The following is a 24,755-nucleotide window of genomic DNA, read 5'->3' on the forward strand; positions in this document are numbered from 1 at the left end:
TCTGGGCTCTCCCATGTGTGACCAGCCGGCTGCCCCCAAGGCCAGGGGGCAGAGACACATGGGCACAACCAGGGAAGAGCACACAGCACCCGGGCAGGAGGGGGGAGAAAGTGGGGTTCAACCCCCTTCTGCCCTAATGGCAGCTCATGGGGAGAAGCCAAGCCCTGCCTTTCCTGCCCCATATCCTGGGCGGGGGGGGGGAGGGTGTCCTGTACTCATCAAACCATCAGTGCGCTCCCCGGCCCTTCCAGGCACCCATCATCCCCAGAACTGGCCCCCAGCTGCTTCTTAGGTGGGGAGACGGACATTGGCAGCTCCCTCCCCCATCACAGCACCACGCCAGAGATGGATGGGGGACGTTGGAACAGAGTTTATTTGTGGGTTAGTACAAGACAAGAGTTGTTGCAACAGCAGAGGCAGCAGCTCTCCCCCCACCCCCTCTGCTCCTGGGCAAATGGGGGGAGGGGGTTGTTGAGACCGTGACCCCTCCCCAGTATGTGGCCAGACACCGGTGAGGGCCTCTGCAGCAGCTCCAGCTAATTCCGGGGCCTACCATACCTGCAGGGGTGGGTGGGCAGAGGCCAGCGGGGGCAGGGACCAGGTTTGGCGGCCAGGGAAGAGGAGCCCACCCCTCCCTTCCCCCACTGGCATGAAAGTCACATGTCTGTGCAGATCCACGCATCCCTCATAAATAGACACCTTGCACTCATGCAGAATACACACGCACCGCGCACCGGGGCAGGCAAAGCGCTACGAGGCTGATGGCAAGAGGCCAGTGGCGCTGCTGGCCCGGAGGGTCAAGGTGGGCGGGCAGGTCCCCTCTCTCGTGCCTGGAGCTCACGGCGTCTGGGACCCCTGGCGTTTGGGTTGGAGGGTCCCCAGCAGGGCCTGGATGCCCTTCCTAACTGTGGAGCCCACACGGCGAGCCACGGAGTCGGCAGGAGGGGCCGGGAGACAGGAGCTGCTGGTGGATTGGGGCCGCGCATCCAAGCATTTCTGGTAGCGGAGCTGAAAAGGAGGGGCGAGGCAGTGACAGGGCATCGGTGCTGATACAGGCACCTGGGGCAGAGGGCCCTCCCAGCCATGCCCCGCGATCCGGGCTTCTACAGCAGGGCATGGGTGGGCTGCCGTTAGGCATTGGTGGGAAGGACTACTCAGTGGGGAGAGCAGGAATGGCCACTCACAGCTGCCAGCAGATTGTACAGAGCTGGCACAGTCAGGAGTCCCGCCGCCCTTTTGGCCGCGTGGCAGAGCCTCTGCCAACCAGCGGGTGGGGAAGAGGAGTGCCTCAAACTCACCATGCAAGCGGCCTGAACGGCTTCGCTCAGCCCCGCAGCATTGGGCTCGCACCAGATCATGTGGCAGCGGAAGTTGCCGGCGGCAGCAGCCATGATGAAGGCGAAGGAGCGGACGTCCTGCCCAATGCCCATGAAGGAGAGGAAGCGCACGCGGCACTCACACAGCACGGTGTCGGTCTGCAGGGAAGGCAGGCGTCAGGACAGACCCACCCACAGCGGAAGGGTGCCTGCTCTGGCCCCTCCCAGGGCTTCCCCGTGCCCAACTCCCGAGAGTTCATCCCCGGCTGCTCTCGCCAAACACGCCGGGCACTCTTACCTGCTGATGGGCGAGGGTGAGAGTGGCCGGTGCCACGCTGAATTGAGCAGGTGCCCACTGCTCCTTGCTGCCAGATGCCAGGGCTGCCTCGAGGGCGCTGTTGATGACCTCCATGCCTAGAGAAGCAAAGGCAGTGACGGCCTCACTGGGGCAGGCGAGGGGCCAAAGCTTGTGATTAAGCCCGCCCCGGTGGGGAGAGCAGCAAGGCAGGGCCCGTGGGGCCCCGACAGCAGCTAAGGCAGGACGATGGTTCCAGTTTCTGGGATCGGCTGGGGGTGAGGGAAAAGCAGAGTACCCCCACCCAGGCCGAAGGTGCCCTGGGCCCTTTGCTGGCACTGATCTGCCCCCGATTTGGGGGATGGGAGGGAGGATCCTCGCATGGGGTCTGCTGCACAGCCAACTCTGCTAACAGTGTAAGGTCCGTCAAGTTCCTGACCTGCACATGGTTTGTCCCAATCTCAAAGGGAGAATGGAAGACCTGGGAGATCTGATCTCCTGGCCTTGACTTCCCCCCCCCCCCCCAACAAGGAGTCGTGCAAGCAGAGGGCCCAGCCTTTGGGGAAGCTGACCTAAAGAGGTCAGAGGTCCTGACAAGGGATGCCATTCAGCAGAAAGAGGACCACTCGCAAAGGTGGTGGTGTCCAGGGATGGTGGGAGGAAGGGACATGCAACCAAGGGGTTGGGGAGCATCCAGACACGGGGAGGGGTCTGGGAAAGCCCACCCAGAGGAAGCTGAGGATGGTTTCCTTGGACACACTGCCGCAGAAAGGACAGTCCTTTAGAGCAGGGGTCTCCAACCCCTGGGCCATGGATCAGTACTGGTCCGTGGTCTGTTGGGAACCTGGCCACCAAAGTGGCGGGCAAGCAGGCAAAGCTAAATTGGCATACGTGAAACCATCCCCCCTGCCGCCCACCGCTGTGTCCGGCTGGGGACGGCTGCCTGGGAGGTCTCAGGAGGAGGCGGACGGGATGAAAAGATCACGGTTGTCCCTTCTTGTTTTCCACTGTGGGTCCCCTGGGACTGGTAGCCCCCCACCTTCCGCCGCCTCTCGGGGTCTCAGCAGAAGCCTCTGCCCCACCTCTGCCCATGCCTCGCTTACCCACAGGCTTGGCCACAGAAACGCTCCCCAAGTAGTAAACCTGGAACTTCTGGACCGATTCGCTTTTGGGTGCCGGAAACTCAACTGGAGAAAAGAAAGGGAGGGCCGAGAGCAGCGGCGACCTTGACTTACAGCTGGTTGCTTAGGAGAGGCTCCCCCCGAAAGCGACTTATGACCCCGTTTCAAAGTTCCAACGTCACACACACCCCCTGGTCACATGACCCCATTTTAAGACGGTTTTGCCAGAAACTGGCGCTTATTTCCATTTTCTGGAAAAACTGGGCACGGTGACCAATGGGTTCACCGAATGACCCCCTGCGGTCATTTTACAATTGCCACAAGAAGTGGCATAAAATCAGGTCACTTGCGTGATGACTGACTTTATGACTGTCACAACTTACAACCGTAATTGCCAAGCTCCCGATTCTGCCTGGCTGCCCTCCCACCAGCCCCCCCCCCAGGGTCGATGGAGGCCCCAAGTGACCCTCTGACGGCCCCCCTCCACACGGGGGCTTCCTGCACCCCTCCGGCAGCCCAGGGGAGGGGGGAAGCAGAACCGGGATTGGAGGCAAGGAGCCCCCTCCCAAGACCCCGACCCCCAGGCCCCCCTCTCCTTCCCATCTCCCAGCTACCTTGGAAGGGGATCTCCACCATCTTGGACGGATCCAGGGAGATCCCGTTGAGTGAGCTTTGCACGCTCCGCCGCTCTGTCACAATCTGGAGGAGAGGAGCAGATCCCCCCAAGGGCCATCAGGCTGGCTGCCACAATCCTGCACGTCCTGCCCCGTGGCATTAGAACTGGGGGGGGGAGGCGTGGGTCTGAGGACGGTGCCCGGCCCCAGCGGGAGGCCCTCTCTTGTGACCATCTTCCCAGCCCCGGAGGAGATGAGAGGGAGGGGCAAGGCCCAGCAAGGCAGGCAGCTGGAGACCCCCAAGGAAGAGGGGAGGCGGTGGGGAGGGGGCAGGTCCTGACCTTGGAGCAGATTTCATGGAGTCTGCTGGCAATATTCTTGGCGGGAGCTTCACACCGGAAGACGTGGCACTTCAGCATCTGAGCCAGCTGGTCTTGTGCCACGTACGCAAACTCCCTGCAGGCGAGGAGGCACAGGGTGGGAAACCAAGGCCCAGGATGCCAGGGCAGAGTTGGGCCCGGCAAAGCCCCTCCAGTGGGCAGGTGGGGTGGCTGCCAAGCAGGCGCTGGGGGCGGCCATTCTGATGCCCCTCCCAGCAGGGGAAGCGCTTCCTGAATAGGGGGGGCTGGCTGGCGGGGGGGCTGGTGCAGGGCTCACCTTTCGCTGGATCCCGAGGCAAAGCAAAGGAAGAGATGGGCGGGCACCAGAGGGGGGGCAGAAAGGCCTCACTCCTTCCACTCCCCAGCCACTGGTCCGATCAGACAGCCCCCCTTCTCAAATAGAGGGCACAGACCCTCCTGCAGGCTGCCAGAAGCCCCCAAGAAGGCACCCATCGGTCGCTCGGGCCTCCCTCTGGCCCGGGGGGGAGGGGGCAGGCACCACCAAGGCCCCCGGCAGCCCCAGGGCCTGGATTGGCCCATCAGAAGAAGGTCCAGCAACCAGAGCTGCTGCAAGACCCTTTGGGAAGACCTGCCCCCCACCCCCATCGAGTAGGACGTGAGTCCGCGGGGGGAAGCTCTACCCCACCCAAACGTCGAGGGGGGGGAACTCTCCCGCAGAGGTGGGCAAAAGTCCAGGCTGGTTTGGAGTGCAGATCTGCACAGCCCCCCGAGGCTGGGAGGAGACCCCGGGCTCTCTGCTGGGCCAGCTTCAGAGGCCCTGGAGCACCATCAGCGCATGGATGGTGCCAGGCCCTGGGACGACAGCCAGCTGGTGTGGCCACGGCTGCCCCGGACGCCCCACGGGGGGGGGGGGGGACATTTCTCCTGTGTGCCAAGAGACGTAAGTGTGCAAAGGCCCCACTTTTCCCCCGGGGGGCTCAGCCGCCACCGGCCCCTGTGGAGCAGCCACCGCCTGGAGGAGGGCCAGCCGGGCAGAGTCTCTGGCCTGGGCAAAGGACCCTCCAGGGAAGCCCACCCACCCACCCACCCAGCAGCCCCCAGGCGCCACGGCCACCTCCCTTCCGCTGTGGGTGGGCCGCCTACCTTCCGCTGTCCCGCCCGACGCCCCAGACCCGGATGGCCGCGATGGGCAGGCAGTGCAGCTCCGTCCGCTTCTGCGAGTCCAGCAGCTTCAGCAGCTCCTTCTCCAGGACCAGCAGCATGGATTTACCCTGCCGGGGAGGGGGGACGGCTGCCACGGGCCCTTTCTCAGGCCCCCCAGGGGCCCTCAACTGGCCCAGAGTCCCCAGGAGCCTTTCCCCCCCCCCCACACACACACACTGTCTGGCTGCCCACCCCACCAGCTGCTTACCTCCACCAGGGCCGGCTCCTGCCCAGCCAGCTGCCGGATGCAGTTGTTGACCGCCACTCCGCTCCTGCCCAGCGCCAGCTCCTCCTCGGCCACCGCCACCCAGCCCAGCGAGTGGACGGAGAAGCACTGCGGGGAGCAGCGGAGACAGGCGTGTCTGGGGATGTGGGGCTTCCCCAAAGAGAAAGTCTGCCCCCGGGTGAAAGTGGCAGCGGAGGGACCCTGGGGGCAGCCCCAGGCAATGCCTTGGAGGGGGCACCGGGGGTCCCTCCCCGGGGCCTCCCTCCCCTCAGGGCCTTCCGCCAGGCAGCTGGGCCATTCACGGAAGCTGGAGGATCCTGCCTGTTGTTGGGGGGGGACTGAGGGGGGGATTCCTCCTGCAAGGGGGGGGTCAGAAGCCAGCCCGCCAGTGGCCCAAGGGAGCCTGCCATCCTCGTGGCATCGGGCAGTTTTACCTTCGATCCCGGGGAAAGGGCCAGCAACCCGGCTGCGTCCTCCCCTCCTGCTTCCAGGGAAGACCTGGAAGACAAACAGCCCAGGGTGGGGTCAGCTGGGTCCCCCCCCCAGCCTCTTCAGAATGCACCCGCAGCACCCAGAGACACGCCCCCTCAGGCTCCCTGAAGGAAGGCCAGACCCCCACATGTTGCGGCTTTCCGGACACCCTGATGCCCCCTTGGAGATCTGGAGGCAGGATGGCTCTCTGCCACTCACCGCCCCCCCACGGCCCCCAGCAAAGGACCCTCCCTGGCCCACCAGCCTGGCAGTGCCCCTAACCCTTCCTCACTCCCTTTGGCCCTCCCTCCGAGGCTGCCATGATTTGCCAGGAGGGTGCCAGGCAGTTTCTGGGCATCGATGCAGGGATATTGGCGGGACCCCCAAGGGAGAGTCCCTTCCAGGACGAGACACCCCCCCCCCCCACACACACACAGGCACTCACCGGATGCCGGAGGATCCCAAGGCTGAGCTGGGCTGGCCCTCCTCTGACTGAGGCTCTGGGGTCGCCCCCTCGGGTGGAATCTCCTGGGGGAGGGAAGCCATGAGGAGCAGTCAAGCCCCCCCTCCTGCCCCTCCCCCATCCCCGGCCCAGGCAGCCGCTCACCTTCCAGAAGTCAGGATTGGGGGTTGCGTCCGTTTGCCCAAAGTCCATCCAGGTGAGCTGCAGGGAAGGAGGGGGATGAACAGAGAGCCCCTCACCCACGGACGCCCCCTCCCCACTTTCTCCATGTGCCCATCCTGACACTCCCATCTCCCTGGCTCTGCTGGGACCGAGCACCCCTTCCCCAGTGGCCCCTGCTGGGCAGCCCAGCTCAGAGCAAGCTGGCCCCCCACATCTGTCCCGGTGGAGGAGTGGCCCCCCCTCACACACACACCCCAGGCTTGCAAGAAAGTCCTGCTGGCAGCCCCCGCCTCCTGCCCTGCTTTGCCCCGAGGGCTTTGGAGCAGGAGGCATAAAAAGCCCTGCCAATTTATTTTATATTTTATTTTATTATTTCATTCATTCATATTTATCCTGCCTTACTATGAATATGAGTTATTATAAAGAGATGACAAATAATTCAACACAGCAGACATACCTAACGCCCCTTCCTCCTCCTGTTTTCCCCACAACCACCCCCCTGCAAGTGGGCTGGGCTGAGAGAAGGGGGCGGGTCACCATCCACACGGCTGGCTTTCGTGCCTAAGGCAGGACTAGAACTCACCACCTCCTGGTTTCTAGCCGGGTGTCTTAATCGCTAGACCAGCCTGGCTATAGGAACTGCAGCGAGAGGGGAAGGGTGGGGGGGGGAAGACCCCTCCAGCAGCGGCACCTGAGGGCCTCCCCTCGTCCGCAGGGCAACTGGCCGGCGCTCCCTAGTCTGGAAAGGACCCATCTTCCCCTGCCCGGCAGAGCTGTGTGGGCAGAGGGGGAGTGGCTGCCACAGGAGGAGGCGACCCCTCCCGTGCCCGGCCCAGGCCTCCCCAGGAGCAGTGGGCGAGCACAGGGGCTGCACCCTCCCCTCCCCCCCCCCGTGAATGGGGAGGGCATCTCCCACCTTCAAGGCTGACAGGACCCACAGCCACTCGGCAGAGCCTTCCCAGGCAGACCCTCCCCCTGATGGCTGACCACGAAGGGAGGGGCCTTGCTTGGCAGGGGGGGGGCAGGACGCAGCTGGAGGCCCTGACAGGCACACCCACCCCACCCCGCTGGGGCAAAGCTTCCCATGAGGCTCTCCCCACAGAGGGGTCAGCAAATGCTCTCCTTGGAACGAGGCCACCGGAATGGAAATACCGGCTCCCTTGGCCTGGCTGGGTTCACACAACGCCCCCACCGCAGCTGCCAGGCAAAGCCCCCCCCCAAGGAAGGAGCCCTCATGGGTAGCCCTGCTTGATGGAGGCCCCCCCTCTGCCCAGCTCCTCTGCCCAGCTGCTTTAGGGGTTGCCCCCTTTCTATCCGGCATCTGGCATCCAGGCCTGGGCCTGCCCTCTGGAGCACCAGTCCTGGGGTGGCCTTTCAGCTACTGGAGGGTGCTGCTATGACCCAGTCACCAGTTCGGTCTAGCTCAGGGGTGGGCCACCTGGGCTCTTTCATGACTCATGGACTTCAACTCCCAGAATTCCTGAGCCAGCCATGCTGAGGGGAAAGGGAGAGGTTTCCAAGCTGAGCCGTGCTGGCTCAGGAATTCTGGGAGTTGAAGTCCACGAGTCATAAAAGAGCCAAGGTAGCCTACCCCTGGTCTAGTGGTTAAGGTGCCAGGCTAGAAATCAGGAGACTGGGAGTTCTAGTCCCGCCTTAGCCATGAAAGCCAGCCAGCTGGGTAACTTTGGGCCGGTCTCTCCCAATGCACCTCACAAGGTGGTTGTTGTTGTTGTGGGGAAATAAGAGGAGGAAGAAGTGTTAGTTACGTTTGTTGCATTGAGTTATGGAAAACATATAATAAAGGCAGGACAAAAATAAATACTAAATAAATAAGCAAATCCTCCACTCCAAGCTGTCTCCTTAGGAGGCCCTTTGGGCTCAACCCGCCGGCCGCCCAAGGCCAGGGGCCTGCCTGGCATCTGGCGATCTGCGGAGGGGCCCTTGGGGCAGAAAGGGGCCAAGCCCCCCCCCAGCCTTTCACCTGGGTCTCCCGGGTGGGGGTGTTTCCTGCCGAGTCGCCCCTCCCGCTGCACAAGGGAGGCTCCCATTGGGTGGTGCCCGTCGGAATGTGCCAGTAGTAGGTGCCGGACGTATCTTGAACCCGCATCCATCCTGCTGGGAGGTCAGAGTCTGTCTCCAGGGAGTTGCACAGCCAGAAGGAGTCTGCCAAAAGAAGGAGCGAGGTCAGCTGGGTTGGGGGTCCGGAGTGGGGGTCTGGCGGGAAGCAAGCACCCCTGGCCCTCTGCCACTCCTGCCACCCCAGGGGGGAGGGGGAGGGGGCGAAGGGTGGGGCGGGGGAGGCTGGCGGAGGAAAGGAACAGGGGAAAGCGATCGAGGGAGGGAGGGAATCTCTTGGCAGCTCAGCTCTGAAGCCCCCCTCAGCCCAGCCTGTGAAGAAACCCCCAAAAGAGGCTTTGGGCCTCCGGGAGCCCCCGTGAAGGAGGCCGGAAGATTCTGCGTTGACCCCGGGACCGACAGGAAGGAGCCTTCCTGGAATCGGGCCAGTTCTTGCTTCTTGCTTCTTGGCCCAGCTGTGCTGGCACACAGGCACCTCCTGGGGCGGATGTCTGCCTGCCCGCGCAACTGTGCCAAGCCAGGGTTTGCACAAGGCTCTCCTTGTGCTGGCACGGTCACAGCGTGCTCTGAGCGCCGCTGCCCCAGGCACTCCGGCCCTGGAGGGCTGGGCATCATGGACACAGTGCTCCTTGCCCCAACCCTCCCCTCCCAGCCTGACTGGACCCCAAACCGTCCGTCAGCCAGAGCAGCTGGGGAAGAACCAGGCAGGGGTCGCCCTCCAACTCCCCCTGCCAGCCCTGGTCCATCCCGGCAGGCACCAGAGGGACCCGTGGCTCTTGCCGGAAATCCCACCAGGTCTCCCCAGACTAAGCCCAGCCCTCCGTCCAGACCCCCAAAGGGGGCCTGAGAGCCTGCCAGTCTCCCCCGTCTCAGCCCCAGGGCTGCTACAAGCTGCCTCCTCTTCGGCAACTCTTGCCTGCAGTGGGGCAGGCAGATGAGACCCCCCCCCCAGCCTCCTTAGTCACACACCCCTCCCCTCCCCAGCAAAGGCAGCCTGGTGGCCCTGTTTCCCTAGGGGAGGGGCAAAACCAAGGCAGGAGGGGCTGGGTTGCAGTAGAGTCACAGGAAAGGGAAGGAGGGAGGGATTTTGCCCCCTAAGCACCCCCCTCCCTCAATTCTGTTGCTGATGAGACCTCCCCTCACAGCCCCCTCAGGCTCTCTGCCCCGGCACCAAAGATCAGAGAAAGAGAATTAAAACCACAGTCCTTCCATTAAGACGTCCTTAGTTTTGCCTTTCCCCCCCCCCCAGCCGCCCTGCTCCCTGCCCCTTTGCTGACCCCCTGCCTCCTTCCACTGGCTCCCCTGCTCCACCTAGCCCCCCTCACTACTCAGCGGCTTCTCCCACCCGCCACCCCCCCACCCGGAATAAGGCCGGCTGCAGCACAGCCAGCCATCCCTTGTCGGTGGCAACGGGCAGGAGCTGTTCTTGCAGCCTGACATAAATGTTTCACAGACCAAAACCGAAAATAATTTAAATAGCCCCCCCCAGTCTTTGCCCTCCCCCACCCCTTGTAGCCCCAGGGCCCACCAGCTTCTTGCCAGTCCACGTCGCTCAGCCCACTCCCCCTCCACCCCGAAAGCCCCCCTTCTTCTTCCCAGGCAACGTGCATCTCGCCAGGCAAGGAGCCGCAACCTGCCTCCCCCAGGGACACAAGAGGAACGGGGGGGGGGGCAATGGAAAGCCTCCTCTGCCCCTGGGAGGCTGCTGGAGACGGCCACAGCTGCAGGGGGCAGGACCAGAGGAGCATCCCAGGGCTGGTTGCTGGGCACTAGGCAGTCCCGGGGGGGGGGGGGCTGTGCCAGGCACCTGCTGACATCACTGCTCCCCCAGGGGCCTTCGGAGGCGCAGGAGCAGTGCTGCCAACCGACAAGGGGGGGCATCCTAGAAAGCAGCCCCATGCTGCCCAGCACACACCCTAACCCAGAACCTCTGCAGTTGCCCTCTTAAACCTTCCCAGTTTTAACATGCAGGGAAGAAGGGGCCAAGATAATCCTGCCCCCCCCCGTTGCATTCCCTCCTCGTGTGTGACTTGGCTCGCTTGTCCAACTCGCTCTGCCTGGCACAGGCACGTGGCAGTGTGCCTCTCTGCCTTTGGGCTCCCCTCCAGCAAGCCATTGATGGTCCCTCCTGCCCTCTGCCGTACCGCCCCCCCAAGTGACCCACCGGCTTCATCCGGGGAGCTGCCGGTCGGACTGCCCTGGCTGAGCGTGGCCCAGCTGGAGTCTTCGTCGCTGGCGGTGCTGTTGCGGGTGGCAAAGAGGAGGCTGGCGCTGCGGCCTTGCTCCCCCCGAGGCAGTGCCCGCTCCGAGCTCTGCTCCGACTCAGTCACAGGCTCACTCTGGACCGGGGTGGAGCCTTCCTCCTCCTCTTCCTCCTCCTCCTCTTCGTCTTCCTCCTCTTCCTGGTCCTCGGGGTCCTCCGCCCGGCCCTGGCCCTCCTGCCCCGTCAGTGGGACCAGCAGCGCGCTCAGCTCCTTGCTGGGAAGGCTCACTTCGTTGCGGTTCTGGTCGCGGCCACGCTCCGCCGCCTGCCGCAGCTGGTTCTGCCCCTCCTTCACCCACTTGCGGTTAGAGGGCTCCTCCACGGACGGCGGCAGCCCCAGGAGGCTCTGCAGCTCCCCGCAGCTGTAGGCGCAGCGCCCCTTGTGCGGCAGGACCGGCCCCCCCGGCGGGGCCACCAAGGCCAGGCTGAGGCCCAGGCAGCCGTTGTCGTTGGCCAGGCTGCTCCGCTTGCTCAGCGAGGTGGACATGATGCTGGGCACTGGGGAAGACTGGGGAGCGCCGGAGAGGGAGAGGAAGCGACCGGTTACAGCTCTGAGGGAGCAATCCCAACGCACGGACACCCCTCGCCTGAGCCCCCACCTCCATGCACCCCCCCACCACTCTCCTTGGAAGGGAACAGCCCCCCCCCAGGCCAGCAGGGCCCTGGTTAGGATTGGCTTTGATTGGTAAGCATAGCCTGCTGTGCCCAGAAACCAGCTAATTTGGTCACCCAATTAAACTCGTCTGGTGGACCCAGCCTGGCCTTTGGCTGTGGGAATGAAGGCCAGAGATGGATGTCGGGAGCAGGTCAAAGATCAGGGGCAGGAACAGTCCTGGGCCCCAGAAAACCTCCCTCCCTCCCTCCACCCCGTCCCCAGAGCTGGGTGGGCCAAAGCTCTGAACTGCTCTTTGCATGCCCCCACCACCCCAACCCCAAGTCAAGGGCCGACTCCTGCAAGACCCGCCAGGGGCTTACCGATCCTGGGCCGGAGGGAGAGAAGCGCAGCTACATGCCTCGGGGGAATCTTGGGGGGCCGTCCAAGGAAGGCTGGGCAGCATTCAGCTCCTGGGGGCAACGGGGAGAGGCAGGCAGGCAGGCCGTCAGTCCACCCCAGCAGCCCCAGGGCAGAGGGGCTCGGCTGGAGCAGGCCGGGTGCCTCCCGGTCTGGTCTCCCGAGTCTCCTCGGAGCAGTTAGAGGTCGCTTGGGCTGGGGGGGCTTGTTGGTTCCCCTCCCCTGGCATTTGGAGAGAAGCTCTTTGGGACCTTCAGCCGAGGGTGGATAGTGCTCCCTGGATGGACCCAGTCCCACTCGCGGCCATCCAGGTGAGGATGAGACCCATTTTGCCTCTTGCCGTGGCCCACTGGAGGCCGGGGGGGGGGCTTTCCAGTAGGGCGGGAAGGCTGCTCTGGCCTTGCCCTTCTCCCCCTCAGCTGGGACTGGGAGGCCTCCGCCCGGAAGCGGGGACCCTCCGAGCCTGGCTCCCCTCTCTGGCCCAGAGGCAGCAGGCAGGGGGCCTTGGAGCCGGACCCCCGCGGCCATCTCTGCCCCACGGGTGGAGCTGATCCCCTTCGGTTACTGGGGTGCCTCGGCTTCCTCCGGCTCCCTCACCGCCTTTCCCAGATGTGCCAACCAGGACCAGACTCAGTGACCCCGACTGGCCCCCCGAAGGCCCCGGAGCCGGCAGGCAGGCTGGCAGGCAGGCGGGGGCTGCCATTTCCTTGAATCCCGGGGCGGGGGGACTGCAGCCCCCTCCTCCAGGAAGAGCTCCGGCGTTCCTCTCTGAACTCTCGCCTGCCCAGCCGGAAGGAAGGGCGGCCCTGAGCCCGGCTCCTTCTCGCCATCGGGCCTGGGGGTCAGAGAGGCCGTCTGGGCAGGCCGGGGGCGCTCGCCGGTCCCANCTCCAGGCGCAGCACCGGCGGGTCCGGCTCGGCGGCCGCCCCGAAGGCTCAGCGGCAGCAGCAGCAGCCCTCGCCCGCCCGCCCGGCCGCCCGCGCTGGGTACCTGCAGCTGCAGCGACGCTTCCGTCAGGAGGGAGATGGCGGCGGGTGGGGGGGTCGGAGGGGGGGAGGCGTCGTTTCCGCTTCCGAGACCGACGAGCCCCTCCCGGGAGGGGGTCGAGGGGCTGGCCGGGCGAGGGAGCGCCGCTGCCCCCCAGCACCTTCCGCCGCCCCTCGGCCGTCCCCGCAGAGCCCCCCTGCGCCCAGGGGCGGGCGGAGAGCGGGCGGCGGTCCGGGCGCCAACTGCGGACCGGGACCAGGCATCGCGCGGGCGCCCGAAGGCCCGTCCTCCAGCCCAGCCCAGGACGGGCGTGGACGCCGCTTCGGTCTCGGGCCGAAGAGAGCGCCTGCTGCGACCCGGGCCCGGAGGAGCCTCCCCGGACCCCCGCCTGGAGGCCAACGCGTTGAGGGGGCGCCTCCTTTTTGTGCCCGCATAAACAAACCTCAACCCGGCTCCTCGTCGCCCTGGTTCCCCCGGCTGCCAGTTCTCCCCTGGGTCCGGTTCTCCGCAGGGCAGGCGGGGAATCCCGAAAAGGCAGCCAGCCAGCCTGCGGTTCGGAGGGCCCGGACGCTCAGGCAGCCGGCGGGGCGCCGGTTTGGAGGGGTGCGCCCTGGATACCAAACTGGGGCCGCACGAAAGAAAATGCTGGACAGGGGAGCAGTGGGGAGGGGAGGGAACGTTCTGGGCTTAGAATCATAGAGGTCTTCTAGTCCAACCCCCTTTCCAAGCAGGAGTCCTTATACCGGTAGCATCCTGGTCAAATGAATATTGAATCTTAAAAACCTCCAGCAATTAGGGAGGCAAGCTATTCTGTTGATTGTTCTTATTGTCAGGGAATTCCTTAGTTCTAGGTTGGATTTCTCTTTGAAGATCTTCCACCCGGTGCTCCTTGTCCTGCCCTCAGGTGCTTTGGAGAGTAGGTGGACTCCCCTCCCTTCACTGTGATATCCCCTCAAGTACTGGAAGACAGCCATCCTTCTCGTGGTTAGGCTAGCTAGACATAACCAGTTCCTTCAATCGTTCATTGTTTGGTTTAGCCTCCAGACCCTCCATCATCTTGGTTGCTCTTCTCTGCACTTTCTAGGATCTTTTTTCTATCGTGGTGACCAGAACTGGGTGCAGAATTCCAAGTGTGGCCTCACCAGTGCAGTGCAAAGTGGGACTGTCCCTTACATGAACTTGATGCTGTCCCTCTGTTGATGCAGCCCAGGATTGCGGTGGCTTTTTTGGCAGCTGCAGCACACGGCTGGCTCCTATTTAAATGGCGGTGTGCTAGGACTCTTAGATCTCCCTTGCAGTTACTGCTCTTGAGCCAGGCACTGCCCATTCTGTACCTGTGGATTTGGGTGTTTTTTTTCTTGTTGTTTCTTTGCTTGTTTTTGCCCAAGTGCAGGCTGTGCTTTTCTCACTACTGACTCTGTGTCTTGTTGGTGAGGGCTCAAGTCTGTCAAGATCCTTCTGAATCTTGAGTCTATCTTTCCAAGTGTTGCTAAGGCAGTGTTTCTCAACCTTGCCAATTTTAAGGCATGTGGACTTCAACTCCCAGAATTCCACAGCCAGCAATGCTGGCTGTGGAATTCTGGGAGTTGAAGTCCACATGCCTTAAAATTGGCAAGGTTGAGAAACACTGTGCTAAGGGGATATTGCAAATTAGAAAACAAAATTGTTAGCACTGGTAACATTTTATATACTTAGAATAAAACCATGTTTGAATTAAAAATCCATAAAAAGCCCATGAAGTTGTTCCTTCACTTAATCCTGGGAGGGGAAGCAGCAGAGAGCGGGGTTCTGCCTTGGATGCCAGGCTGTGGCCTGGGCAGGAGGGCTCGGGTGTGACGTATCTTGGAGGGGTCTGCATGCCAGGCTGGGCAACTGGCCGGTTGGCCTCTGGCCTCCTGGGCCAGCATGAGAAGGCGGCCCTCAGCGCCACTCAAGCAGAGTCCTGTGCAGCCACAACCACCGTGATGCTCTGAAGCTCACTTAGTCGGCAGTTTGCACCGACTAAGTAACGAAACTAAGTGTGCAGCCACAACCACCGTGATGCTCTGAAGCTCACTTAGTCGGCAGTTTGCAGTTTGCACCGACTAAGTAACAAAACTAAGTGTTTCGTTACTCAGACACATGACACAGGGGGGCTACGAGGGTGAGCATCAAAAACGCCCTGGATGCCAAGTGCAGCAAGGAAGAGACTCAACAGGCGGGCAGGGGCAGGGCACCAACAAGAGAAGCAATGCAACAGCCCCCATCTTCTGCCACTTTGCACCATCAATTTTTCACACCTCTCCCCAAGACCGTGCAAGCAGGACGACACGTGTAGGACAGCACTAGGAGGGAGACAAGGGTGCCCCCCCCAGGACACAGCTGGGTCCTCCCAGCCTGCAGCTGCGCCCTCTTTCCCCAGCACTGGCAAAAGGGCGGCGGTCTGGTGCAGCTGCCAATCTTCTCCAGCATCCATAGGCTCCTGCACCAGAGTCCATACCTGCCAGCAACCTCCCCCCCCCCCGCACACTTAACCCTCGCCCTTCCGGCTGGGTGTCTGCTAGTCCAGTGAAAGAGAAGCGGGGGCTGCCCTGAAGATGCCAAGGAGGGGACATGGAAGTCACAACCTGCCCCAGAGCAGAGGGGCTGCTCAGGCCAGGGCCAAGGCCGCAAGGGCAGGGTGGGCACCTCCTTTCCATGAGGCCAAACGAAGCAGGGCAGCTGGGCCCTAATCAGCAAAGCCTTCGGAGGTTGGAAAACTGGCCTGCAGGGCCCCCCCCTCCCTCAGTGGGACAAGACAGAGGCAAATGAATAGGACTCCTCCCTGCCAGGAAGGGAGAGCCGGCCAGAGGGGGCAGAGGCCCATTGAGCAGAGGCTGTTTGAAGGATTGGGGTTCAACCCCCCCCTCAACCTGCCGGCTCCTGAAAAGCCACCAACAAGCAGAAAACCAGATAGGGAATACCGAAGAGAAGGCACGAAAGTCGCCCCCCCCCCCCACATTCTCTCCAGGGAATTATATCTATCCACCCACCCCCTCAACACGTCCACAGAGCTTCTGGAGGGGGTCCAGCTGGACGAGGCCCAAGGCAAAACCTCTGAGCACGCGGCTCGGGTGGGCGGGGCAGAGATAAGTTGGGGATTTATCAGGGACGCAGCAGGTACCAGCAGGTGTCCAGTCCAGGTGGAACTTTGCAAGAGCTAGGCCATCAGGTAAGGCTCAACCGGTCCCCAGCTGAGGCCCCGAGTAGGGAGCTGGGCAGAGAGAATCCCAGGGAAAGACCTGAGGCAGGGAAGGTCAGAAAGGGGAGGGTCCCTGCTGCAAGGGGATCCGCACTCGGCCCCTTGCCCTTGAGGAGAGGGCTTTGGGTGATAGGCAAGTTGTTCATTGCCCCCCACCAGGCCAGACTATGCATCCCTGGGACTGCATGCTTGTGGGGGCACCTGCTGGGGAAACCCCACTTCTTCCCAGCCCCCTTGAGAAAGCTTTGACCCTCCCCTGGGAACAGGCTGCCCTCCACCTCTCCCGCTGTGCCCAGCAGCCCCCTTGCCAGTGCTTGGCCAAGGATGCAGGAGGTGGGCCATGCCCTTGGCGATCTCACAGCACAGGCCGGAGGGCGGCCCCTCCTCCTCCTCCTCCTCCTCCTCCTCTTGGGGCTGCCTGCCCGCCTCCCCTGGAGGGCAGCGCAAGGGCAGCCCTGAGGGCGAGTCCTGCCCAGCCTCCGAGTGGAACCACCGCCTGGGCCAGACCTGGGGAAGCAGGGCCCCTCCACCCTCCTCTGTGGCCCTGGAGAAGGCAGAGCTGCTGTGGGCCCCACCAGCCTGGGTCATCCCAAGATTGAGCTTGGCTCAGCTGGACTTGCCTGTGGCTTGTGCTGGGGGTGGGGGTCATCAATTAAGTCGAAATAATTAGTCACCTGCCTCCATCTAGGCATGGGGAAGCTGCTGGATTCTTCCCCTCAGCTTGAATGCTGAAAAATTAAAACATTTTTGGGGACATGTCACCACAAAGGATGGGGGGGGGCTTACCTGCCTCTTCCCTTTCTTTTCCCCTCAACCTCACTGGGGCCCTGGGGGGGGTCAAACCTCCAAGGACTCAGCGGTTGTCTCCCTAAAAGGCTCTTTCAACTAGTCTTTGCCCCTTTCCCTTAAGTGACCAGGGGAGGGTCAGGGGCTACTTTGCTGCCATGGACCCCTCCAAAGCCCCTTGGCCCAGGCCTTCCACAGCCAACCAAGGAGGCCAAGAACATTCCTCCGTGGGCTTCCAGTGAACAGGCCACCTTGCTGCCCCCACAGTGGCCGGGTGGAAGCAGCATCCCGCCGGTCAGGGAGCCCAGCTCCTGGGGGAAGGAACGAAACCCGCAGCGCTGAGGGTCAGCAACGCCGCCTCGGGCAGACCGCGGGGGTCCCGGGCTCCGGCCCCTCGACTGGCGGCGGGCAAGCAAAGCACTCTGAGCCCTCCCGCCTCTCTTCGCAGGACGCGGCATGGCGCTCTTCTCCCAGTGCCTGGAACCGGTGGGCTTCCTGCAGTCGCTGCGCTCGCTGGCCCTGGGGGTCGTGTCCCACCTGCAGGGGGGCGCGGCCACCGCCGAGGAGCTGGCTTTCGTGCGCAGGGAGGTGGAGCTGCTGGAGCGCGAGCTGGCCGCGGGGCCGGGGCTGCTGGAGGACGGCGGGCTGGACGTCTGCGAGGACTCCGTGGCCGCCGCCTTCGGGCAGCTGTGCCTGGCGGTGCGAGCGGCGCCACCGGCCGCGCGGCTGGAGACGGAGCTCTTCGCTCAGGGCTGCGCGCGGGACAAGCTGGAGCGCCGCCTGCTGTGCCTGTGGCGCCGCCTGCAGGGCAACGCCGTGCTCACCCTGCAGCGCCCCCTGCTGGAGCAGGCCGTGCAGCGCCACCGCCCGCGCCGCCCGCAGATGGCGCTCTTCTGCCAGAAGCTGAACGCCGTGCTGGGCGCCGGGCTGCTCTGCCTGCTGTGCCAGGCGGGGCTGGCCAAGCGCGACCCGGCCCTGCTGCTGGGCGTCTGGGACCAGCGGGTGGCCGCGCTGCACAGGCGCATGAAGGAGGCGCTGGCCCAGTGCAAGGGCTACTTCCGCGAGCAGGCCCAGGAGGATGTGGAGCGCGCCCTGGAGCAGGCGGGGGAGCCCCCCGACCCGGCCGAGCTGGCCGCCTCGGTCCTGCGCAAGCTGGAGCAGAACTACGACTGGCTGTGCTGGGCCGTGATGGCCTGGCGGGCGGAGGGCGAGGCGGAGGGCGAGGCGGGCGGCGGGGAGGTGCTGGCCCAGGGTAGCTTCGTCACCGCCCGGGGCGCCGCGGGCCTCCGCCTGGTGGCCTGCTACCGGGAGAGCCCCTCGGCCCTGGACCGGGCGCGCACTAACCAGCTGATCGGCGAGCTGGAGTGGAAGCTGCCCAACCCGCCGCCCGAGGTCTACGCCAGCCTGGAGGCCGAGCCGGCCCGCGCCCGCGGCTACCTCGCCCGCCGCATGCTGCAGAAGCTGGCCGAAGGGCTCGGGCCCGGCGTCACCGTCCTGGTGGTGCCGGGGAAGCTGGAAACAAAGAGCAGCTTCCCGCTGGCCGCCAGCCTCCTGCACGAGTACCACCACCGCCTGGCCTCGGGCACCGTCTGCATTTTCGGCTAAGCCCCCCGAGGCCAGCGGGCTCCCGCTTGCCAACGGCCGAGTTAAGCGGCCCTCAATAAAAGCCTGTTCTACCGAGCCCGACTCGTCTCGCCCTTCCTGCACGCCCGGTCCCCGCTCCGGAGGCGGGGCGGCTAGGTCCCCTCTGAGACAGCCGCGCCCGGGTGGCCTTCGGCGCTGTCTGGGTCCAGACCCCCTCCCCCTGTACTCCCCCCCCCCGTGCTGGTCTGCAGGGCTCCTTGCCGAGTGGGCGTCTCACCCATAAACACACACACACACACACGCAGCGTTCACAGAATTGCTGAGACGAGGTTTATTGAGGGGTGTCTCGGGGACGGTGCCCCCCCGGGGGAGGATGCTGGGGAGCCCCGGAGGGAGAGCAGCGGAAAAGGACGGCCGCTGCGTTCTGGGCTGGCGCGGGGACGGTGGCGGCGCTGAGCTGGGCCACGTCCTGGTACTGGTGGAAGTCCGCCCCGACGAACAGGAAGACCCCCTTGGAGGTGCAGATGGCGCTGTCCACGCGGGGGTGGGGGAGGAGCCGCGCTGGCCCGGGGCGACGAGGACTCTGCTGCAGGTCAATCGGCAGAAGGTGATTTCCTGGGAGGGAGGGGGGGAGGGAGGGAGGGGCATCAGAGGGGCCTGATCTGGGATGCCAGGCTGGGTGGGGCTGGCCACAAACAGAAACGCCCTCCCCCCCCCATTCCAAGTCTCCAAAGCCCCCCCCCTCCTCTCATCTGCTTCCTTCACTGCACGCACACACATTTCCATCTAAAACATAGATGGGATCCTGCTCAGCCCGGGGAGGGGGGGGTTTCCAGGGATTGCACTTCCCCATCAGTGCCAGGTGTTTCCCAGGTGAGGGGCCTGGTTTCAGGACAATCCCTCGCAGGGGTGGTTGAGCTTTTCACCTGCGCTTTGGGTTAGGAATGGGGTGAGAGTTGTGTTTTCGTTTTTGTGTTCCTTCTCTAGCCCATCAGAGATCTAAGCCACTTGCAATACAAAGCTGTGATTGGCTTTGGACTTTAAGCAAGGCCAGGGACTGGCTAGACCCAGAAAGGGTGTCCTTGGGAGAGGTTGCCCTCTGAGCCCCTCCCCCATCCACCCCCTCTTTGGTTGCGCACCTTGGATGATGTACAGCAGCGAGGAGTGAGGGCAAGTGAAGGCAGCGTCTGCTTGGGACACACCCAGCTCCTCCAGGAGGGACCTGGGGTAGCCCTCCACGCGGATGTAGCCGTGCTCAGATCTGTAGATGGTGACCTGGGAGTCCTGCAGGGAGCAGCGAGAGAGAGGAAGGGCAGTTGCTGAGCCTCAGGTGCCCCCCCACCCTGCTCCCCCCAATTGACCTCCGAGGCTGGCACCTCCAGGATGCCCTGATTGCTGCCCCAAATTTTGGTCCTTTTCTGGGGCTCTCTGAAGGGACTGCGGTTCTACTGAGCACTCTTCTGGCTCCGGGGGTTGGCCTGCCCTCTGGCCTGCCCAAGACACGCAGTCAAGGGCCCAGGAGCGCTTGAAGGGAGCTGGGGGGGGGCAGAGTTTACTGAAATGGCAGCCAAAGCCCCAGGTTGGCACCTCTCTCTTTTCAGCTGCCAAGCACGTCTGAGCCAGCAAGGCCCCTTCGTGCAGGACGATCTTCCTGGAGGCTGCCTCGGGGTGCGGGGTGGGGCGTCAGTGCAGCAGCAGCAGCCGGGTGAGGAGCCCCCTTGCAAGAAAAATGCCCCACTGCCAGCTTTCCTCACAAAATGAGGGGCTGCTCTGCCCCAGCCAAGGGGAGGGGACAGGAGCAGAGACGGTGACCCACAGTGGCTTGTCCGCCCCTAAAGGTGCGTCCTGCGATGAGGGCAGAGGCCCAGATCTTTGAAGGATGCAAAAGCCCGCCTCCCTCGGCAGCTCACCTGGATGAAGTAGAGCTTGTCTGCCCAGCTGAACGCGGCGTCCACCTCGCCCTCCATCCCTGACCAGGTGTGGTTCAGAAGCCAAGGGTGCAGCCCGTCTCGTACAGAGTCCACCCGGAAGTAGTGGCCACCTGAGTGGAGGAGGAGAGCCGGCAGCAGTTAGAGGCCCCACCAGCCCTCAGCTGAGGTGCCCCCAGGACGAGGCACCCCGGCCCAACCACCCCTAGAAGCAGAGGCAGGCTGCCTCGCACGCTCTGGCTAAACCGCACAGCAGCTGCACCAAGAGGATGCTGTTAACCCCTCCTCCCACTTAGCTTAGACTTAGAGCAAACTCAGGGCTAGGCCTCATCACGTGTGAATCTGCCCCATGGAAGCATGAGGGAAGTACCCCACGGGACCCACTACACTCCCCGATTATGAGTTCGCTGAGCTGCACTTGCAGCCCACATTTGGCCTGCCCACCCACCCACCCACCCACCCCAACCAGCTTGCTTACCACGGAAGGCATAGATGCGCCCAGGGTCGTCAGAGGAGAAGGCCGGGAAAGGACGCCCACTGCAGGCGTTGAGGATGCTCCAGAGTGTGGCGTTCCTCCGGGACTCCCCCCCGTGGCCTGTAGGGATACAGGACAAGGCAGTGAGGTAGAGGACACCGCTTGGTTCCCAGTCAGGAAGAGCCCCCCCCTCGCCTCCTTAGGGTGCACCACGGCCTCACCCTGCCCGACATCCAAGGCCAAAGATTTCCTGCGTCCCTCTCTTGCAGGCCAGGCACCTGCCCAGGGCTCGGCTGCATCTTTCCCAGCAGCCACGGGCAAGAGGAGACCCACCTCGTCCAGGGCAGCGCATGAAATAATCCCGGGCATCCCGTGGGTAGTGGGGTGGCACATCACCCCGCAGAGGATCGAAGCGCAGGAAGTGGATGCCTTGGAAGCAGTAGTAGCGCTCCAGCCAGCGCACGGCCGCGGTGCAGTTGGAGACGGCTGGCCAGGTACGCGGCTTCACCGCCTTCGTCCGCAGGTCATAGGTGAACACCCTCTGGTCTGCAGAGAAAGGGGGGTCAGTGCTGGAGGGGGGAGGGGTGGGGGCCCTGGAGGGGGCAGCAACAGCAGCCAGAGCAAAGGAGCAAACACCTCCCTCCAGTGGGCGAGGCACAGAGGCTTCCGACCTGCCCTTGGACCGTCCAGCGAGGGAGCCTTTCTCACCCTTGAAGAAGAGGATGGTCTCAGATGGACATTCCTTCGGGTGGCACTCCACAGCTGCATCCAGATCGGCTGGGATGCCCGGGAACATCTCCTCAATCAGCTTGGGGTAGCCGGACCGAAGCTTCCCTTTGCGGTACGCCCAGAGCTTCTTGCCCTGCGAGGGGATGCAAGACCGCCATTTCACACAGCCTCCCGACTGCCTGTCCATGCCCCTAGACGCGCCTCTGCCCGAGCCTGCCAGCCTCCCGCCACAGCCTTCCCTCCCTGGCGGCCCCAGCTGCCCCCCCCAAGCCTGCCTGCAGGTTGGCAGCACCTGGAAGAGCAAAACGTTGTCATGGATGTCCTCCTGGGGGTCGTTGTAGTGGATCCGGAGGGCGGCGTCGATGGGGCCATGGATCTCAGGCCAGGAGTCCTCAATGGGCTCTGCAGCGCCCGTGAAGCCCTTCCAGACCGAAGAGCCTTTGAAGAAGACCATGGTGCCCGTCTCGTCCAGCGTGACGGCGTCAAAGCCCTCCTCATCCGCACAGCGCTGTGTGACCTCTGGGGGGGAACAGTGGAGATGGCAGTCAGTGACACACACCCACACCCACGCACTGCAGTGAGGGTCCCCCCAGCCAGAGCCCCTCCCAATCTGCAGAGGAGGCTCATGTCCACAACAGCCCCCTCCCCGCTCACCCCCCTCCCCAATCTGCAGGCCTGGAAGACTCCCCTGGCTGAGGGTGAAAGTCGGTGACTGAAGCTCCCTCCTCCCAGCCCCCCCCGCTCGTCTGGCCGTCCCTTAGTGCTCCCCTGGCTGAAGTGGGCCCAGCCTTCAGGGTGGGGTGCTGGGGGCTCCCCAGGGGAAAACCCCTCCCCTTCCCCCACCCACCAGGGAAGGAGAGGGAGATTTGGGGGAAGCGGGCTTTCCCAGGTGGGATCCCAAAGAAGAGCAGCTTGCAGGGTCTGCTTCTGCCCAGAGGGAAGCCCACCCCCACCTGTGCTGTTGGCTGCAGGCTCCGAGCCCAGATGATGCCAGGTGCCGGCTGTCCTGTTGCCACCGTGTCCCCTGCCAGGAAAATCCCCATTAGGGTTTGGTCATTCAGAGCGTGCCCTCTCACAGCCCGAGAGCCAAAGGGGATCCCCGGTAGGATCCTGGCTCAAGGGCCCCCCCTGCAAATCTCATCACTCAGCACCACGGCAGAGCGCCCAGCCTCTGGCCCCTTCCCAGGACTGGGCTTATCCCCTCCCCCCCCGTGCCCCCCTGGTCCACAGCCACTCACAGGGGGTGGGTGCCCACCAGCGCCAGGGCCCAGCTGAGGCAGAGAGCTGCAGAGAGGCCACCCATGATGCTGTGCTGCCAGCCTAGCCTGGTGCCCGGCCTCTTATATCGGGGCAGCTGGATGTTTCCCAACTGGGGAAAAGCACCCCGCCCATTGCCTAAGCCGGACCACCCACTTTAACCCCTTGTGCCCCATCATGGCAGCCCCCCCCATACCTTCCCCCCACTCCAGGCTAAACAGTTGAGTTTGATCTGCTGCTAAAATCAATGCCACCCCCCCAGGAGTCATTCCTCCTCCCCCCCCACCCCCTCCCTGGCTGCTGGGAATCCTTCAATGGCCTGGGTGAAGTTGAGCCCCCCCCGCTCTGTTCAGAGACACCCCATTGCTACTACAGGAGCAGATGCGGAACTTTGGGGGGGGTCCAGGGCCTGGCTCGGGCTGGGCTGTTGAGTGGGGGTCTGAAGTGGGGGGAGACATCCTGCCTGCCTGTCCCTTCCCCAGCTGGCCCCGGGCAAGAAGCCGGAAGGACAGGTTCTGTGGACCTGCTCTGTGTACTCAGCAGACAAGAGGTCAGGCCCAGGAATGCCCCCGCCACCCCCCCTCCCTTGCTCCTCTCAAGCTGACTGTCAAGCTGAAGGCTTCCAGAAAGTGAAACACCACCACCCCACACACACACACACAACCTCTGGATGGCAAGCCCTCCCTGGAGGGGGTTGTTTGGCTGTCTGCTCAGAGCAGGGAAGGATTCAGGCCCAAAGCAGCCACCTGGCCGAAACCTTGCAAGTTTTTGGAGCGAAACCAGAAATCTCCTCAAGGACAGAAGAGTTACAGAATAACAGGAGGGCCCTCAGAGGTCTTCTAGTCCAACCCCCCCACCCACGCAAGCAGGAGACCCCCAGACCATTCTGGACAAATAGCTGCCCAGTCTCTTCTTAAAGGCCTCCAGTGAGGGAGCACCCACTTCATCTGGAGGGAAGGCCTCCCGCAGGTCGGTCAATTGTTCTCACTGCCAGGAAATTCCTCCTTACTTCTAGGTTGAGCCTCTCTTCTGCCACTTGTTACTCCTTGTCCTGCCCTGGAGCACTTTGGGGAACAAGACAAGAAGTACTGGACGAAAGCTAACCAGATTTAAAGGGACCTCTTAGCGACAGGCAAAATGATGGCCTCCAAAATTACTAAAAACAAAAACCTTTCAGAGCCCGGGAGGTGATGTCTTTATTAGGATGGCTAGCTATACTTTGCCAACAATCATCTGGTCAAGGCATTAACGGCCAGTCCTGGGTCCTCAGAATCATTATTAATGGCTTGAAGGAAGAAGGCAGACCTCCCAGGCGCTGGGGTGGGAGGACCCACACCCTGCAAGACTGAAGCAAAAGCCGAAGAGTGAGGGCAGAATGAAAGTCGGGCAGGGACAAGCATGGGGGTTCTCAGCAGGAGGAGAAGACGCCAGGGCCACCTCTGGCCCAGGAAGAATTATCTGCAAAAAGAAAAAAACTGCAGAAAAGTAGAACACCGGGTGGTGCTGCATCCACAAAAGCAGATTCCCTTTCTTGCCACAGATAAGTGAATCACTGCAGTTGCTAGTCACACGGTTGTTAAGTAAATCCGGCCTCCCATTGACCTTGCTTGTCAGAAGGTCACAAAAGGGGGTCATGTGACCCCCAGGATACAGCCACCATCGTAAATATGAATCAGTTTCCAAGTATCTGAATTTTGGTTACGTGACTGTGTGGACGTTGCAATCATTTTTTTCAAGGCCACTGTAACTTTGGACAGTCATTAAATGAACTGTTTTAAGTTGAGAACTGCCTGTAATGGGAGTGTGCCGCTCTGCAACGTTCTTGGGCACTTATAATTCTCTGTAGCAACTTTTCTAAAGCATCTTCCAGGGGAGGGGGATACATCCAAGGACCATCTTCCACTGCAGGAATGGGGGATTTCCCCCCTAATTGTTACAGTCTTGAAGGCAGTGAAACATTTGTTGTGTTTAGAAAAATGGGCAAAGACGCACCACACAAATGCTGGAGACGCTGCTGCTCCAAACCTGCAGAGTCAGAGGGGAACGAAATGTTCAGTGGATTTTTCAATCCAATTTCTGCAAACATGCACAGATCAGACTAATGCTAAAAGGTCAGGCACGTTCCTGTTTACAGATGATAAGCCAGGTTCCCAGAAACTCTTGAAGCAGAATGAGGAAACAGCACATGGTGCTTCCCCCCCCCCTCACACACTCACAGGCAGAGTG

The 24,755-nt window shown here is 63.0% G+C and overlaps 2 protein-coding genes across 2 annotated transcripts; both read right to left on the reverse strand.

The window, feature by feature from the left end:
• Positions 1-661: 661 nt before the first annotated feature.
• APBB1 (amyloid beta precursor protein binding family B member 1) lies at positions 662-8,334 on the reverse strand. The gene is made up of 10 exons (XM_029284404.1): positions 8,194-8,334; positions 6,460-6,471; positions 5,066-5,224; positions 4,831-4,958; positions 3,688-3,802; positions 3,347-3,431; positions 2,715-2,798; positions 1,615-1,730; positions 1,299-1,475; positions 662-1,008 (listed from the first exon to the last, which is right to left on the reverse strand). Exons 1-10 carry the CDS (start codon positions 8,317-8,319, stop codon positions 838-840), a joined length of 1,173 nt encoding a protein of 390 aa, XP_029140237.1. The 5' UTR covers positions 8,320-8,334; the 3' UTR covers positions 662-837.
• A 10,125-nt stretch (positions 8,335-18,459) lies between these two features.
• HPX (hemopexin) lies at positions 18,460-22,315 on the reverse strand. The gene is made up of 8 exons (XM_029284401.1): positions 22,226-22,315; positions 21,565-21,789; positions 21,252-21,405; positions 20,877-21,089; positions 20,547-20,663; positions 20,051-20,181; positions 19,280-19,424; positions 18,460-18,755 (listed from the first exon to the last, which is right to left on the reverse strand). Exons 1-8 carry the CDS (start codon positions 22,313-22,315, stop codon positions 18,472-18,474), a joined length of 1,359 nt encoding a protein of 452 aa, XP_029140234.1. The 3' UTR covers positions 18,460-18,471.
• Between the last annotated feature and the right edge of the window lie 2,440 nt (positions 22,316-24,755).

This window comes from Protobothrops mucrosquamatus, unplaced genomic scaffold, assembly GCF_001527695.2.
Source record: "Protobothrops mucrosquamatus isolate PMUCROS unplaced genomic scaffold, P.Mucros_1.0 scaffold570, whole genome shotgun sequence".
Classification (NCBI taxonomy): domain Eukaryota; kingdom Metazoa; phylum Chordata; class Lepidosauria; order Squamata; family Viperidae; genus Protobothrops; species Protobothrops mucrosquamatus.

Coding starts and splice junctions, on each gene's coding strand:
- APBB1 (XM_029284404.1), bottom strand. CDS start 8,319: ATGCGGGTTCAAGATACGTCCGGCACCTACTACTGGCACATTCCGACG. Junction 3,803..4,830: donor GTCGGGCGGGACAGCGGAAG/GTAGGCGGCCCA, acceptor CCTCGCCTGCAG/GGAGTTTGCGTACGTGGCAC. Junction 1,476..1,614: donor TCACCCTCGCCCATCAGCAG/GTAAGAGTGCCC, acceptor CCTTCCCTGCAG/ACCGACACCGTGCTGTGTGA.
- HPX (XM_029284401.1), bottom strand. CDS start 22,315: ATGGGGATTTTCCTGGCAGGGGACACGGTGGCAACAGGACAGCCGGCA. Junction 20,664..20,876: donor CATGCGCTGCCCTGGACGAG/GTGGGTCTCCTC, acceptor GTATCCCTACAG/GCCACGGGGGGGAGTCCCGG. Junction 20,182..20,546: donor GCGCATCTATGCCTTCCGTG/GTAAGCAAGCTG, acceptor TCCTCCACTCAG/GTGGCCACTACTTCCGGGTG.